Source organism: Aplysia californica, unplaced genomic scaffold (genome assembly GCF_000002075.1).
Source record: "Aplysia californica isolate F4 #8 unplaced genomic scaffold, AplCal3.0 scaffold00746, whole genome shotgun sequence".
Taxonomy (NCBI): domain Eukaryota; kingdom Metazoa; phylum Mollusca; class Gastropoda; order Aplysiida; family Aplysiidae; genus Aplysia; species Aplysia californica.
Window position 1 is genome coordinate 251,948 of NW_004798016.1, and position 14,179 is coordinate 266,126.

General features: G+C 43.9%; 2 protein-coding genes across 2 annotated transcripts in view; one reads left to right on the top strand and one right to left on the bottom strand.

The window, feature by feature from the left end:
• Positions 1 to 4,633, bottom strand: part of LOC106013255 — a 7,559-nt gene extending 2,926 nt beyond the window's left edge. Inside the window, exon 1 of the mRNA XM_013088446.1 lies at positions 4,539 to 4,633. Coding sequence (XP_012943900.1) covers positions 4,539 to 4,633 — 95 coding nt within the window. The remainder of the gene's footprint in view (positions 1 to 4,538) is intronic.
• Positions 4,634 to 5,680: 1,047 nt separating this feature from the next.
• On the top strand, positions 5,681 to 13,588 carry LOC101864559 (putative G-protein coupled receptor F59B2.13). Its single transcript, XM_005109056.1, has 2 exons — positions 5,681 to 6,030; positions 12,877 to 13,588. The coding sequence occupies exons 1-2, from the start codon at positions 5,681 to 5,683 to the stop codon at positions 13,586 to 13,588; spliced, it is 1,062 nt and encodes a 353-aa protein (XP_005109113.1).
• The last annotated feature ends 591 nt before the right edge of the window (positions 13,589 to 14,179 follow it).

Here is a 14,179-nt window from a genome sequence, read left to right on the forward strand (position 1 = left end):
GATAGCATTTGTATAGCGCATATCCCCGCTCAACAGCAGGCTCTATGCGCTTTACACTATATTAATAATAATAATAATAGATAGCATTTGTATAGCGCATATCCCCGCTCAACAGCAGGCTCTATGTGCTTTACACTATATTAATAATAATAATAATAGATAGCATTTGTATAGCGCATATCCCCGCTCAACAGCAGGCTCTATGTGCTTTACACTATATTAGGAGGAAACACAAGCAAAAGCCGGCACTGAAACAAACCCATCGTTTAAGGAACGTCTTGGTGAGTCAGTCTGGTAGTGGTCCAGGCGAGACTGTCATTGTAGCGGGAGAACATCAGAGCCTGCGCACTTTCGAGAAAAAAATATCAAAGCCGTTTAATGACATCGACACAAGTAGATTGCGGATGACAAAAACTGTACCATCCAACAATATTTAAGTACCCTCAGCGTTTTTACTAAGCTTGGACCTAATATTAATTCGATTTTGTGTTGAATCAATACGTTTTTCAGGTATAAAAACAGATCTACAGGTCAGGGACGATCTTTAAAGTGTTGGGGAAGCATTTTTGGCTTATTCGGGATGAAAATTGAAGTTGTGAGACTTGTCCATCTGCGTACATTTGCTTGTTACACATTCTCCCTACTTTCTTGGTAGTGCCTTATTTCTATTTGGTTTGTGTTATTAATTTCAGCCTAGAATTTCCAGAAATGGTCTGGAAGTTGCTTAACGTCTGCTGAAAGAGGAATATATTTGTATGGGTCTGTGCAGAGTAATTTTGTCAAGGGGACTGTAACCGTTGGGTGGAATCGGCAATCTAATTGTATCGATATCGGCAAAAAGTGTGTGGCGCTGACAGTTGCCCATTGCAGCAAGGTGGGCATTCACTCAATTCTAACTTTTTGTACTTACGGTTCTTCCGTCAGACTTCTGTTCTTGACACTAGGAAATCTGTACCATGTTTTGATGTCAGAGAAATTCTTTCTAAAGATCAACTGCTGTCGTGTCACCAAAAGTTCCGAGCTCCCCAACAATCTCGTGTATGTTGAGACATAGATCAGAATTATCAGGCATATCAAAAGTACACACGTAACGTATTGTCTGAAATAGTTTGAAAACTACATTGCAAAGATAGTCTTATTCCTGCAGATCTTGAGAATGTATTTTTTAAACTTGGAACAACAGTTGTCAACGCGGCCTCCACAGATTCTCAATTTTGATTCCATCAGCCAAGTTCGCTACTTCAGAATTATACATTTTTCTCTGACATTATTGACCGTTTTGAGTCACTAGCACCATTAGGTCAGAAACCAGATGTTCTAATCTGCTCTATCAAAACCCTACGATTATTCAGAGTCGTCCTCAAGATATTCAAAGAATTGCTTTCGAAAAAGTTCGACATAATGTGAAACTCAAAATCTTTTGACGTCTAATTTCTCAAAACTAGGGTGCTGAGCAGATAGAATTTTGTACTCCTGAGGTAGAGAGTTGTCCAAATCCTGTATAGCTTTTCGTCACTGACAAACAGTTGTATCGTTGACTGAAATGATTGATTGGTTGTGGAGAAATGGTTCGGTATTCGCTGACACAGAAGTCACCACATGCGTCGTAAAAATACAAAATGTGTTCACTCAGACGTGGGATTACTTTTAGCGCGGAGGTTACCAGAGACAGATACGGGCGGTCCTTTCAAGGGCACGGTGTAGGTTTTTTAGCTCCAGTTCCATAACTGTTTTTTAAAAATAGAGCTGAACTGTTTTGCACCAATGTTCGAAAATGCCCTAGTCCACACGTAGATGTGAGCTCTATGAGGGCTAGAGCAGGCTGGCAAATGGATCTCCTCTGATATTGTCAGTCTGTTTCTGGTTGTTTGTCTTTTTTAAAGTAAGGTTTTCGGCGCTCGCAACTGCATAAAGTCAAATGAGCGCCAAGGGGTGGATGTCAACAGAGAAGTCCTTACAAGGAATCAGACCTACTCTGCTCACCTCTCTAGCTTCAACAGCACAAAGTCTGCTTCGACTATCAAGGCATCCCAAAATAACAGGTCACAAGGGAGTGACAAACTTACAACAGAAGGACAGGAAATAACGATAGTAAGGATGAAGAAAGAAAAAGGGGTTAGACGGTCGGCTTGATATGACGTGGATGATTGTCACTGTGAAAAGATCATCATCATCATCATCATCATCATCATCATCATCATCATCATCATCATCATCATCATCATCATCATCATCATCATCATCATCATCAAATGCCAGATCTGAGACAAACATTGGTGATATTGGTTCTTCGTTCATTCCTCAGATGCTCTTAAAAACCCCCCAAAGACATTAATCCTGATCCCCCCCCCCCCACAAACACTTTCCCCCCTCACTCATCTATTTAACTTTAAGCTTTCCAAGTAGATGGGTCTGGGTCTACGCCCTGCCTTGTTGGCCTTCCGTTTAGCCTGTGAGAGCGAGATCTAGATCTACTACTACTACTACTACTACTACAACTACTACTACTACTACTACTACTACTACTACTACTACTACTACTACTACTACTACTACTACTACTACTACTACTACTACTACTACTACTGCTACTACTACTACTACTACTACTACTACTACTACTACTACTACTACTACTACAACTACTACTACTACTACTACTACTTCTACTACTACTACTACTACTACTACTACTACTACTACTACTACTACTACTACTACTACTACTACTACTACTACTACTACTACTACTACTACTACTACTACTACTAATAATAACAATATATTGCATCTATATTGAGCTGTATCCCATACTACGAGACTATACACCAAAGGACAGTGAGGAAAAAAACAAACATACATGTATATTAAAACAATCAGAACTAACTAACACACTATAACTAACAATTGAACAAACGAGTCTTGAGCAATCGCTTAAGCCTATCAGAATTCGTTGTTTCTCTGAGATCCTGAGGCAAGGTGTTCCAGATTTTTGGGCTTTTCTTACCAAAAGATCCTAATTTCATTCTTACGGCTCTGAATTTTATTGCATTTGTGGATGACCGTAACTGACGAGATGGAACATAATATTATTTAACACACAGTGTTAAAAGCTCAGATAGACAGGATGGGGCTTTATCCTTTAGACATTTAAAACAGATGGTAGAAACTTTATATTGGATTTTTTTATCAACTGGAAGCCAATGCAGAGCTTTTCACCTTTTTGATGCAGGATCTTTCTTCTTTTTCTTCAGCACTAGTCTTGCCGTGTTATTTTGGGCCCAGTGTCCCACAAACAAAAGTGGCCCCATGACAAAAGTGGCCACATGACTTACAAAAGTGGCCCCATGACTTACAAAAGTGGCTCCATGACTTACAGCCCACAAGAAGTTCAGTAGATCCCACGTCCTTCTAGAGATCGAAAGACCTCCAGTGAAAATAACAATTACAGTTTTATCTACAAAACATGTTTTTGAGTGGGCGAGAAAAAACTTCTAAGCTGATTTGTAAAAATAACGCTTTATTAGAAACCCCACCAAAACAACACCCACTATCTCTCTCTCTCTCTCTCTCTCTCTCTCTCTCTCTCTCTCTCTCTCTCTCTCTCTCTCTCTCTCTCTCTCTCTCTTTCTCTCTCTCTCTCTCTCTCAGTCTCTCTCTCTCTCTCTTTCCCTCTCCCAGTCCCCCCCCCCCCCACACTTTCTCTCTGTCTTTCGCTCTCTCTTTCTCTCTCTCCCTCTTTCTCAACCCAAGAGCGCTGGAACGTTTGTTTACGCTGGTACCGCGGGCCGTCACGTTCTAACACAAGGTGTGCCCAAGTCTCGCACGTCCCCGAGTAAGGGCAACTGAAACATCTTGCTGGTAGAGAATCCTCTTTGTATTGGTACATGTATCTATCTGGCGTCGGTGGTCTAGTGGTTAGGCTACGGGACTGGTAATCGTGAGGTTGTCGGTGGCCTAGTGGTTAGGCTACGGGACTGGTAATCGTGAGGTTGTCGGTGGCCTAGTGGTTAGGCTACGGGACTGGTAATCGTGAGGTTGTCGGTGGCCTAGTGGTTAGGCTACGGGACTGGTAATCGTGAGGTTTTCGGTGGCCTAGTGGTTAGGCTACAGGACTGGTAATCGTGAGGTTGTCGGTGGCCTAGTGGTTAGGCTACCAGACTCGTAATCGTGAGGTTGTCGGTGGTCTAGTGGTGAGGTTGCGGGTTCGGGGGTTCGAGCCGTGGGCCCGACGTTGTGTCTTTGGGAAAGGCACTTTACACGAATTTTCCTCACTTCACCCTGGTGGAAATGGGTACCCGGCGAGGTATATTTACCACCTCGGTACCCGGCCATAGTCAGTGAAAGATCTTGTCAGTATGTTAGTGTTTTAGCGCCTATAAATGGCTGCTTGCACAATATGCTTCCCAGGAAGTTGAGACTGTTTCAGAATGCTCTCAGGTCTGCTTGGGTAATAGTATAGATTGTGAAGCGCATAGAACTTGCCGTAGAGCGGGGATTTGCGCTATACAAATGCTATCTGTGGTTATCTATCTGACGGACTATCGGGGATTCGGTGCCCTGTGAGGGGCTGTCGATTGCTGTCCCGGGAACTGTGACCCTCCACTCGTTCGTCAGTGGGGCCACCAATCATTATCGAGACCCTGTTGCACTTTAACTCTAACTCTAACAAGCTACATTCTATCTAACAACCACCTCGTTTCCAGGGGATCACCTGTGGCGTTTATTATACATACATAATTCTACAGGCCTACGCATGTAATTATTGCGAACGCCCCTAAGCAGCAGCGAGTCATTGCGCTTCGACCTTTGAGACAGATATGACAGCTCCAGGCCATGTATACACCAACATGTAATTATATAAAGTCTTTGGTCTACAGTCTTATGTTACATTCTGAGTATTTGGAGGTGGAAAAGGATTTGTTTGGAAAAGAGACAAAATAATTACGTGGTGCTCGTAGGAAAACAAGACAAATAATTACGTGCTACTCTCAGTCTTATCCTAGGTTCGTCAACATAATTTAATTGATCAAAAAATGGGGAAAAAGAGAAGCTGTTTACCTCAGAAAAAACTACCGCAAGCATAATTGGGTTGGGGGACGCAAAACTTGATATCGTGACAAGCCCATAGCTAGTATAGAAAAAGAGGTCTAGAATTAGAATAAAAAAGGCTGGAAAGACGCCAGTTTGTTCCGTCTGGAGGAGAGGGGACCTGGCATGACACTCTGGGGCTAGAGCAGTCGACTCGGTCTACATAACGCTCGCTTTGACAAACATACGTTATTTCACTTTTTTCTGCAACAGTAATTTTGGGGTCTAAGTCTAAAATTGGTGACTGTAGACCACGCTGTTCTAATAGAGCTTACATGAACTTTGAGCTTTTTGTTCTTTCTGTCTTTCTCTTAACGACAACTCGGTTCGACGACAAACTGAAATCTTTTAGCAGCGGAAACCCCCCCCCTACCTAAAACAATAATAACAATAACAAAAAAGAAAAAAATAATCAAACAAAATAAAATATACATCTGGAGTGGCCACTATAAACTCTTTTTTCATCGGCTCAATTTTCTATGCGGCAGCCATTTCACACTGAACAAATATATTGAGATCCTTGTCCAATGATTACATTTTCTGACCAAATCTACTCAGCTCTTCGTGCTAGGTTTCTCTTACAGTCAACATGGATAACAACAATACTAGTCTTCTTAAAGTAGCCCAGGTCGGCGGGTTGTTAAATGAACGCATTACCTCAATGCTCCTCGTTCTCAACTGGTCTGTCATAGGTGCGGTCATCGCTGTCTTTGGCATTGCTGCAAACATCATCAACATCATCGTCTTCATCAAGATGGGTGTCCGAGAATCCGTGAACCTCTCCTTGATGTGTCTCTCCCTGTCTGACCTCGGTAGTCTTGTCGTACTGGCCATGATTTCTCTGATATCCAACCCTTTGTTCACCTCACTAGATCTGCCGTTTATTTATACAGACGTGATCGCTCTCGCTGGCGGCTGGCCCTGGACGTGGTTTGTCAGGTTTGTTGTTGTTGTTGTTGTTGTTGTTGTTGTTGTTGTTGTTGTTGTTGTTGTTGTTGTTGTTGTTGTTGTTGTTCTTGTTGTTGTTGCTGTTGTTGTTGTCGTTGCTGTTGTTGTTGTTGTTGTTGTTGTTGTTGCTGTTGTTGTTGTTACTGTTGTTGTTGTTGTTGCTGTTGTTACTGTTGCTGTGTGTGTGTGTGGTAGCCTATCCGTTCGAAATGTTCGGAGCCCCGAATAGCGTGCTCTTCGCCAGGGCCACCGCCTCCCTTGGGTAGCGGGTGAGGCAGTCCAACCTCCCTGAATCCTCCCCGAAGAGATGCCACCGCCGGGCCTCCGTGGCCGGGCATCTCTGCAGCCAGTGCTCCAAATCTTGGGGCTCGTCGCTGCACAATGGACACATTGGGTCCGATGTTTTGTCTATTCTATTTTTGTAGGCCCGAAGCCCAGAGAAATGACCGGTCCTGATTTTTGCCAGTAATGACTGGTCACTGCGGGACATAATAAGAGCCTCTCGTTTTAAGGAAAATGCCCTGTATACTTCCTTCGTCCGCGTGTGGCATATAGGGGGGTCTTTTGTAATTAGTTTTATCTGGGCGCACGCACTGTCATAAGTAATTTGGCGGCCTGGACCCGGCAGCGCTGTTGCCAGTTTGGCATTGCTGTCAGCGAGATCGTTGCCGAGGATATCGCGGTGACCAGGGATCCACTGAATCGTGGGTTGAGGTATTGCATTATTTATGCGTAGTCGCAATTGGTCGAAGGATGGTGATGTTCCCACTAGTGCCATGCATAGTGATTGACTGTCGGTGAAGATAGCGACCGAGTTGGATGCATCGCACTCTTTGTCAATCCAGTCAATGGCCATTTCCAAGGCTCTCCTTTCTTCCTCGAAAGAGCACGTAAATATGGCGCCTTTCTCCCTCAATGTCTCGACAACGGTAGGGTTGGACGGGTTCCCCGTTGTGATGACGACTCCAGCGCCGCCGTCCGTTGTTCCTGCCCTAGCCGAGCCGTCAGTGTAGATATTGTACTGTGCGCCAAGCTCTCGTGCTCGACGAACAGCAGCGCTTTGAATCTTCCCACTGGAGTCACTCCTTCCGCTTATGCCGTACAGGTGGGGAAAAGTGATGTCGGGGTTGATTCCACGTTCCCAGGGCCTGGTTTCGAAGAAAGTATTGGGCCTCCTCTCTCAGTCGAACAGTTTCGGTTGGTGTTGCTGTTGTTGTTGTTGTTGCTGTTGTTGTTGTTGTTGTTGTTGTTGTTGTTGTTGTTGTTGTTGTTGTTGGTGGTGATGGCGATGGTGGTGGGAGGGTTTTTTTGTGTGAGAGGGGTATGTTTGTTCTACGGCGCTCGCAACTGCATAAGGTCATATGAGCGCGCGGGAACGCGAGAACCATTAAACATTTTCAGTTGGTAGGAAATTTTGAATTTTGCCCGATTAGCAGCCGAAGCCTACTCTTATCGATTTTGGACCATCAAGGAATCTTTAACGTACACAACTTGCAAACCGGACCTCCGAGATTTTTCGCCCTTGTCCGAGAAGGCTAGGTGTAGATCTTTCCTACCAGAAGATCAGGGGTGTGGCTGAAAGACAGCAGTAAGAAGGAGCAAAGGAGTAGCAGTAGAAAAGCTGCAGAAAGCTTTTTTTTTTTAGAGCATCCAAGCAAAGGAATTAACGGAGAAGCATTATCGCCGATGCACTTTTCCCTTTCGTCAACCCGCAGCCACCTCCCGAATCGTCAGCCACCACCCAACCTTTGACACGGGTCAAACTTCCATCTATTTATAGGTAGTTAGATCTACCGGAACATGTATTAGGCGAAGTGATGTGCAATGATAGTCGCAATAGAGAGATTGTTTTGGTCTCTCTTTACTCATCTGCACCACACGAATTTAATTGATGTTTTTCCCTGGACTCTGCCTTTACTAAAGTCTCGAATCTAGATCTAGTTGTAATCTAGTTGCAGGTTGCAGATTTAATAAATTGCCGACAGAGAGAGAGAGAGGGAGAGAAGGGGGAGGAGTAGATCTTGCGAGTAAGTTGCGAGATCTTCCGGGCAAAACAAAATGGCGACCCGCGTAGTTCGGCTCGATTCGAAAAGTGAAAGAGCCATAGCATCTTTGTAGACGATCAAATTAGCTTACTTTTGTGCTATAACGTCATTTTTTTCTTTGCTTTTGTCAATTTGATCATCCACACCGATAGAAAGTATTTCGAAATTAGGAAAAACAGGTCTTGTTTCACACTGGGTGAGAATAGCCAACGCTGGCAAGTCTCACCCGGGGTGAGAGGTCAATCGTAGGGTTTTTATTCTCACCCCGGGTGAGGATAACCAGTCCACTTCCTTACTTAAATGATTAGGTGATTAAACTTGATCTCTTATTGACAATACAAAAGTCAATTTAAGCTTCATTTCGTTAGAAAAAAATGTGTTAGGTTTGCTAACTTCTTAGACTTTGTGTTAAACAACACTTTTAACAAAACGAATCCTTACAAGCCTCGGCTTGGCCTTTGTAATCTCGAAGGTTTAGAAGTAGAAGTAGAAGAGTCTACTACTAGAGTCTAGAGTCTAGTCCAATTTATTTAATCTCTTGAATGTACATGTACTGGATAACAGAAATCTGCAACCTGCCACTAGATTAACACTCTAGATCTAGATCTAGATTCGAGATTTTAGTAAAGGCAGAGTCCAGGGAAAAAATTCAAGAAATTCTCTTGGTGATGAGTAAAGAGAGACCAAAACAATCTCAATAAATAATATATCGCGACTATCACGGCACATCACTTCACCTATACATGTTCCGGTAACTACCTATAAATAGATGGAAGTTTGACCCGTGTCAAAGGTTGGTAGGCCTATGTGGCTGACGATTCGTTAAGTGGCTGCGGGTTGACGAAAGGGAAAAGCGCATCGCCGATGTCTGTCGCAGATCTGGCACTGAATGATGATGATGATGATCTCGCTTCCGAGACTTGGGCGCGTCCTTGTGTTAGTGCGTGACGGCCCGTGATACCAGCGTAAACAAACGTTCCAGCGCTCTTGAGTTGAACACTTCCAATTTTGTCTGTAGGCAGAGAGAGAGAGAGAGAGAGAGAGAGAGAGAGAGAGAGAGAGAGAGAGAGAGGGGTGTTTGTTATTATAATAAGAATTATTGTTTCCTGTCATTTTCTCTCGACGTCGCTTTTCAGGCTGACCCGGTGCTATACAGTCATTATTGTAAACATATGACCAGTCCCATCTTTAGAATCCCCTCTGCTGTCCCCCCATCTCTCTCCTCTTACTTTCCATGTACGTTATCCAATTTTTCCGTATCCCATATCTCAACTTTAATTCTGTAAGCACGTTTCATTTTCCTTCATCTCATGGGATGTAAATTTGGTAAGAACACTGCAGTCAGAATCAAACTTTCATGTAAGAAATGCAACAATCTGACAAGATGAATATCAAAAACGCTCCCTCTCGAGAGAGATAGTAAAATAATAAACTACACTTCCAGTGTGTGGGAGACTCCTTGGAAGAAACAAGTAAATAATAAACCATTCTGTGTCGGATGCGACACATATTTTTACCATTAGACACATCTTAACCGAATATCTAGACTTCGGAGAGACCCGAAGGAAGTATTTTAAATGAAATAAAACTGCAAGATTTGTTTTCCGTCGTTGATCCCAACAGAATCCTTCATTTTATAAAGTCAGTTGGCCTTCATGGAAAATTGTGAATAACGTTGCTTAAAATTGTAATATTATTTAAAAAGCTATTTTAAACTATGATTTTTTAAATCTCGAATTTTAGCATTTTAACATTTGAATAGAATTTTTTTTCTCCAAAATCGGGCAGTGCGGTGAACTGTTGCGAATAAAACCAACTTGTTTGGCGCGCTCATATGACCATATGCATTTGCGAGCGCCGTAAAACTTACTAAAATTAAACAAAGTGTGATGGAGTTTGAGGAGGAAGAAGAAGAAGAAGGGATAGAAGAGTGGGGAGTGGAAGAAGAGGGGTGGAAGAAGAGTCCACTCCATCCTCCTCTAGAACCCCAAAGCGGTTAGAAAATGGCACCTCAAAGGTGGGTGCCATAGGGGTATGTTCTTAACCTTTCGGGTATAGATTTGCCTGTTGACCGTGGGATTTGGGAGGTCGGCAGTAGAAGTACTGGCCAACCTCGTGACAGGCCGGACCGCCTTTGCGAATGACCGGCCAGGGACTAGGGTCACAACTGGCGGGCAGATACTCTTTCAGGTCTCCTGGAATGAGCCGCCATTTCGCGCCTTGTACTCTTGGATGACGCGTTCTTGGAGCCAAGTCGGGCACTCCTTGCTGAAAGCTGTGTGCTGGCCGCGGCAATTAGGGCAGCAGCAAGGACTAGCCTTGCATTCTTCTCAGGATGCCCGGTCTTGCCACAACGAGGACACACGGCTGTGGGTCGGCATCGCGACTGACTGTGGCCGAACTTCTGACACTTGAAGCAGCGTAGAGGGTTTGGTACTTAGGGTCGCACGTCAAAGACTAAGTAAGATGCGCGAACGGTGTCTGGAGGGCGACACAAGTCAAAAGTCAGAATTATTGAATTAGTTTCGAGGGTGGTCTCTCCCCGCCGAAGAGTAATCCGGCGGCGTGGGGCACACCCTCCCAAATTGCCACAATTTCCTCCATGCTGCAGTCCTTTAGTTCATGGCTGCGAACAACGCCCTTTGAGCAGTTTAACTTCCTGTACCGCTCGGATGTACATGGAACTCTGCCGACAGTCATGGTGTTCAGGAGCCTGGTCACTTCTTTCTCCTTCTGTCTCTGTTGCGCCCTTGACAAGGAGTGCACCACTGGAAGGCTTCTGTACATTCGTGAGAATGTGTCCCAGAACTTTCCGTAGTGCACCTCCTGTCTTGAACAGATTTAGATCAGTGATTTTTTTCTGTGCGTCTTCTGTACTGGGGATGGCCACGTACGACTGTCGCGGAAACTCCCTGGGAGAAGGGAAGGTAGAGGCAGCTGTATAGGTCCTTTTACCGTTTTGTTCGCCCGGCTCGGCGGCCGCACCCACTTCCGCGAGCCGAGACTTCTTGTTAACGTTGGGAGCTGGGGAAGGGTCTTTTATAAGTGAAGGTTCCATGTGAGTTTTGTGGTTGGTTCGACTCCGGGCTCCCCGCCCGCCACCGAGCCCAACAAGGGGACACATTGCTCGGATAACCAGAGCTGTGCCAGGGCTACCCCAGAGCTATATTCTCCACGAGAGCACACAAGACCCTCCGGTCAAGATTGACCCAGGTACTGAAGGAGTTTCAGCTACCAATGGATTGGGTGGCATGGGCTGTGCCACCCTCCCGTCTAAGAGGAAAACCTGGGCCAAAGAGGTATGTTGGCAAGAGGCAGTCCGTAGACTGATCTCACCTCAGCCGCCAGGTACTCGGTTTCCTCCGCACGGGTCGCACCTCACGGTCAACGAGGCGCCCACTGTGTGGGATGGGTGACCTCTAGTTTTGCTCCACATGAGATCGGCGGTGAAAGAAGAGATAGAAGAAGAAAGAAAGAAGGGAGGAGAAGAGGAAGATACACCAAAGTAGAAGTCGCACACGGATCTCAGAGGCTAGACGTCCGTGTGCGACACTTGGTCCCTGGGGGGTTTCACTTCCTGCAGACGAGCCAGTGAGTTTATCGACACTCCCCCAACCCACGGGGGGAATTTTCAGATATAAAAGTATTGTTCCCTTTTTGAAAAAAAAAACCCTTTTGACCCGTAACGTTTGAAACATTGTGATGGTTTCAAAACCATTTTTTTCTTGAACAGATGTTTTGACATTTGTCCGAACAAACAATTGAATAAAGAGAACATGATGCTTTCCCAATCTACGTTTATGTTCTTCTGTTATTTTTCCTATTTTGACTGGTGCATGGACATAATATGTTGTGTTTTCCAGGCCTAACTTTATTTCAGTTTCCAAAGAAAGAAAACAACCTCTTGCCTCAGCTCTTTGTAACACAACTATACTCATCAAAAATGTCCTGAGTAGATCTATATTTTCAAGCTGGCTACATCAGAATTACAAAATTCTATCTGACAGGTACTAAGACCATGAGGTCAAAAACCAAATATTCTGTCTGCTCTATCAAAATCGTAAGATATTTCGGAGACGTAATCAACATACTTATAGAATTGCATTTTAAAAAACTTGACATGTGTTGTGAAAATCATAATATTTTAACTTCAGATTGATCAAAACTGGGTACTGAGCAGATAAAACTGTTTGGTTGAATTTAAAAATGTGATGCCAAGTCAGCAAAAGTTAAAGACATTAAGTGGACTTTTAACACACACACATTTATATTTAGTAAATTGTATGTATTTGTGTGTGTGTGTGTGTGTGTGTGTGTGTGTGTGTGTGTGTGTGTTTGTGTGTATGTGTGTGTATATATATATGTGTGTGTGTGTGTGTGTGTGTGTGTGTTTGTGTGTACGTGTGTGTGTGTGTGTGTATGTGTGTGTGTGTGTATATGTGTTTGTATGTATGTGTGTGTATGTGTGTATGTGTGTATGTGTGTGTGTATATGTGTTTGTATGTATGTGTGTGTATATGTGTATGTTTGTATGTGTGTGTGAGTGTGTGTGAGTGTTTGTATGTGTGTGTATGTGAGTGTGTGTGTGTGTATGTATGTGTGAGTGTGTGTATGTATGTGAGAGAGAGAGAGAGTGTGTGTGTGTGTGTGTGTGTGAGTGTGTGTGTGTACGTACGTACGTATGTGTGTGAGAGTGTGAGTGTGTGTGTGTGTGTACGTATGTGTGTGCGAGTGTGTGTGTGTGTGTATGTGCGCGTGTATTATTTATGAATTTTATCATCCCTCTCCCCAGGACGTCAGGCATGATCACCACTTTTGTGACAATGGAGCGGTGTCTGTGCATCAAAGCACCCCTACGTGTACGCACAATATTGACCCCGACTAGGACAGCCATTTCCCTGGCTGCTATATTCCTTCTTTTGCTACTGTCCTTATTCCCAGTTCTTGCCTACACCGACCTCGCTCCTATCTTCGATCCGCGGACAAACAAGACGCTGATCGGAGTAGTTTTCAACGACAAAGAAGATGCCATGAAACCCTTCGTTATGATACCAGGATTCATTGTGACCGCAGGTTCTTTCCTCTGCGTCTGCGTCTTCTCATTGGTCCTGATTCACGCACTTATTCAGCGCCGCCGGAAGTGGAAGAGTTCCAAAAATAGCGGCACGTCACAAACGGGCGCCGCTCCATCAACAGGAAAGACACAGACACAGAACAAGGAGATTCAAGTTGCCAAAATGATCTTGCTGGTAGCTGCGGTGTTCCTGGTTTGTTTCGTGCCCCTGGGCTCCTTGTTTCTCACCATGGAATTAGTGCCGGGCTTCTACATGGGGAAAACTTATAACAACATATACCTGGTCTGTATGGCCGTTATCCAGAACTTGCAAGGTGTCAACAGTTCTATAAACATTGTGCTGTACCTCAACATGAGTTCAAAGTTCAGACAAACCATCAGGGCTATGTTTCTTTCCCTGAAGCAGACGACAGAGCCCAAACTTGATTAAAGTCGGACATTTTCTCACCATATTTTGCTTTGGGGTCGTGCCTTAAGAGAGCAGGTTTTGTAACTCGTCTGTGGCAGTGGCGGATACCTTCGAGAATATAGACCTAGGGTTGAAAAAGTCCGGCTTTTTAATTAATTTATTTATCTATTTTTTAAATTCTAATTATTTCAAATATATATATATATATTTTTTTTTTGGGGGGGGGGGTGCTCTATACGTATAGAAAAAAGATTTCATGAACGGGGTTAAGATAAGATAAGACAAGATAATACTTTATTATCCAGAGGGAATTTTTTCTTGGCTGTACAGTACCGTAAAAACACATGCAGGTATACATAGAAATTTAATTATATATTACTCTAATTAAAATTCAATAATATGAAAAAAAGAAGTAAAGCTGACAAAATGTACATATCACATCAGTTTCATCATTGAACCATATGCATACATTTAATTACAAGACCTTTAGAATTATATAGACACATTCTTGAAAGAGGGTGCGATGGCGGAGCGGTTAGTGCGATCGTCTCCGAAGCGGAAAATCCGGGTTCGAGCCACGGATTTTTTCGCCCCCTCCTCCCCACTCAGCAG

What these genes read in the sequence shown, in the direction of transcription:
- LOC101864559 (XM_005109056.1), top strand. Translation starts at nt 5,681, where the DNA reads ATGGATAACAACAATACTAGTCTTCTTAAAGTAGCCCAGGTCGGCGGG. An exon ending in CCCTGGACGTGGTTTGTCAG is followed by an intron (nt 6,031 to 12,876) that starts GTTTGTTGTTGT and finishes CCCTCTCCCCAG; the next exon opens with GACGTCAGGCATGATCACCA.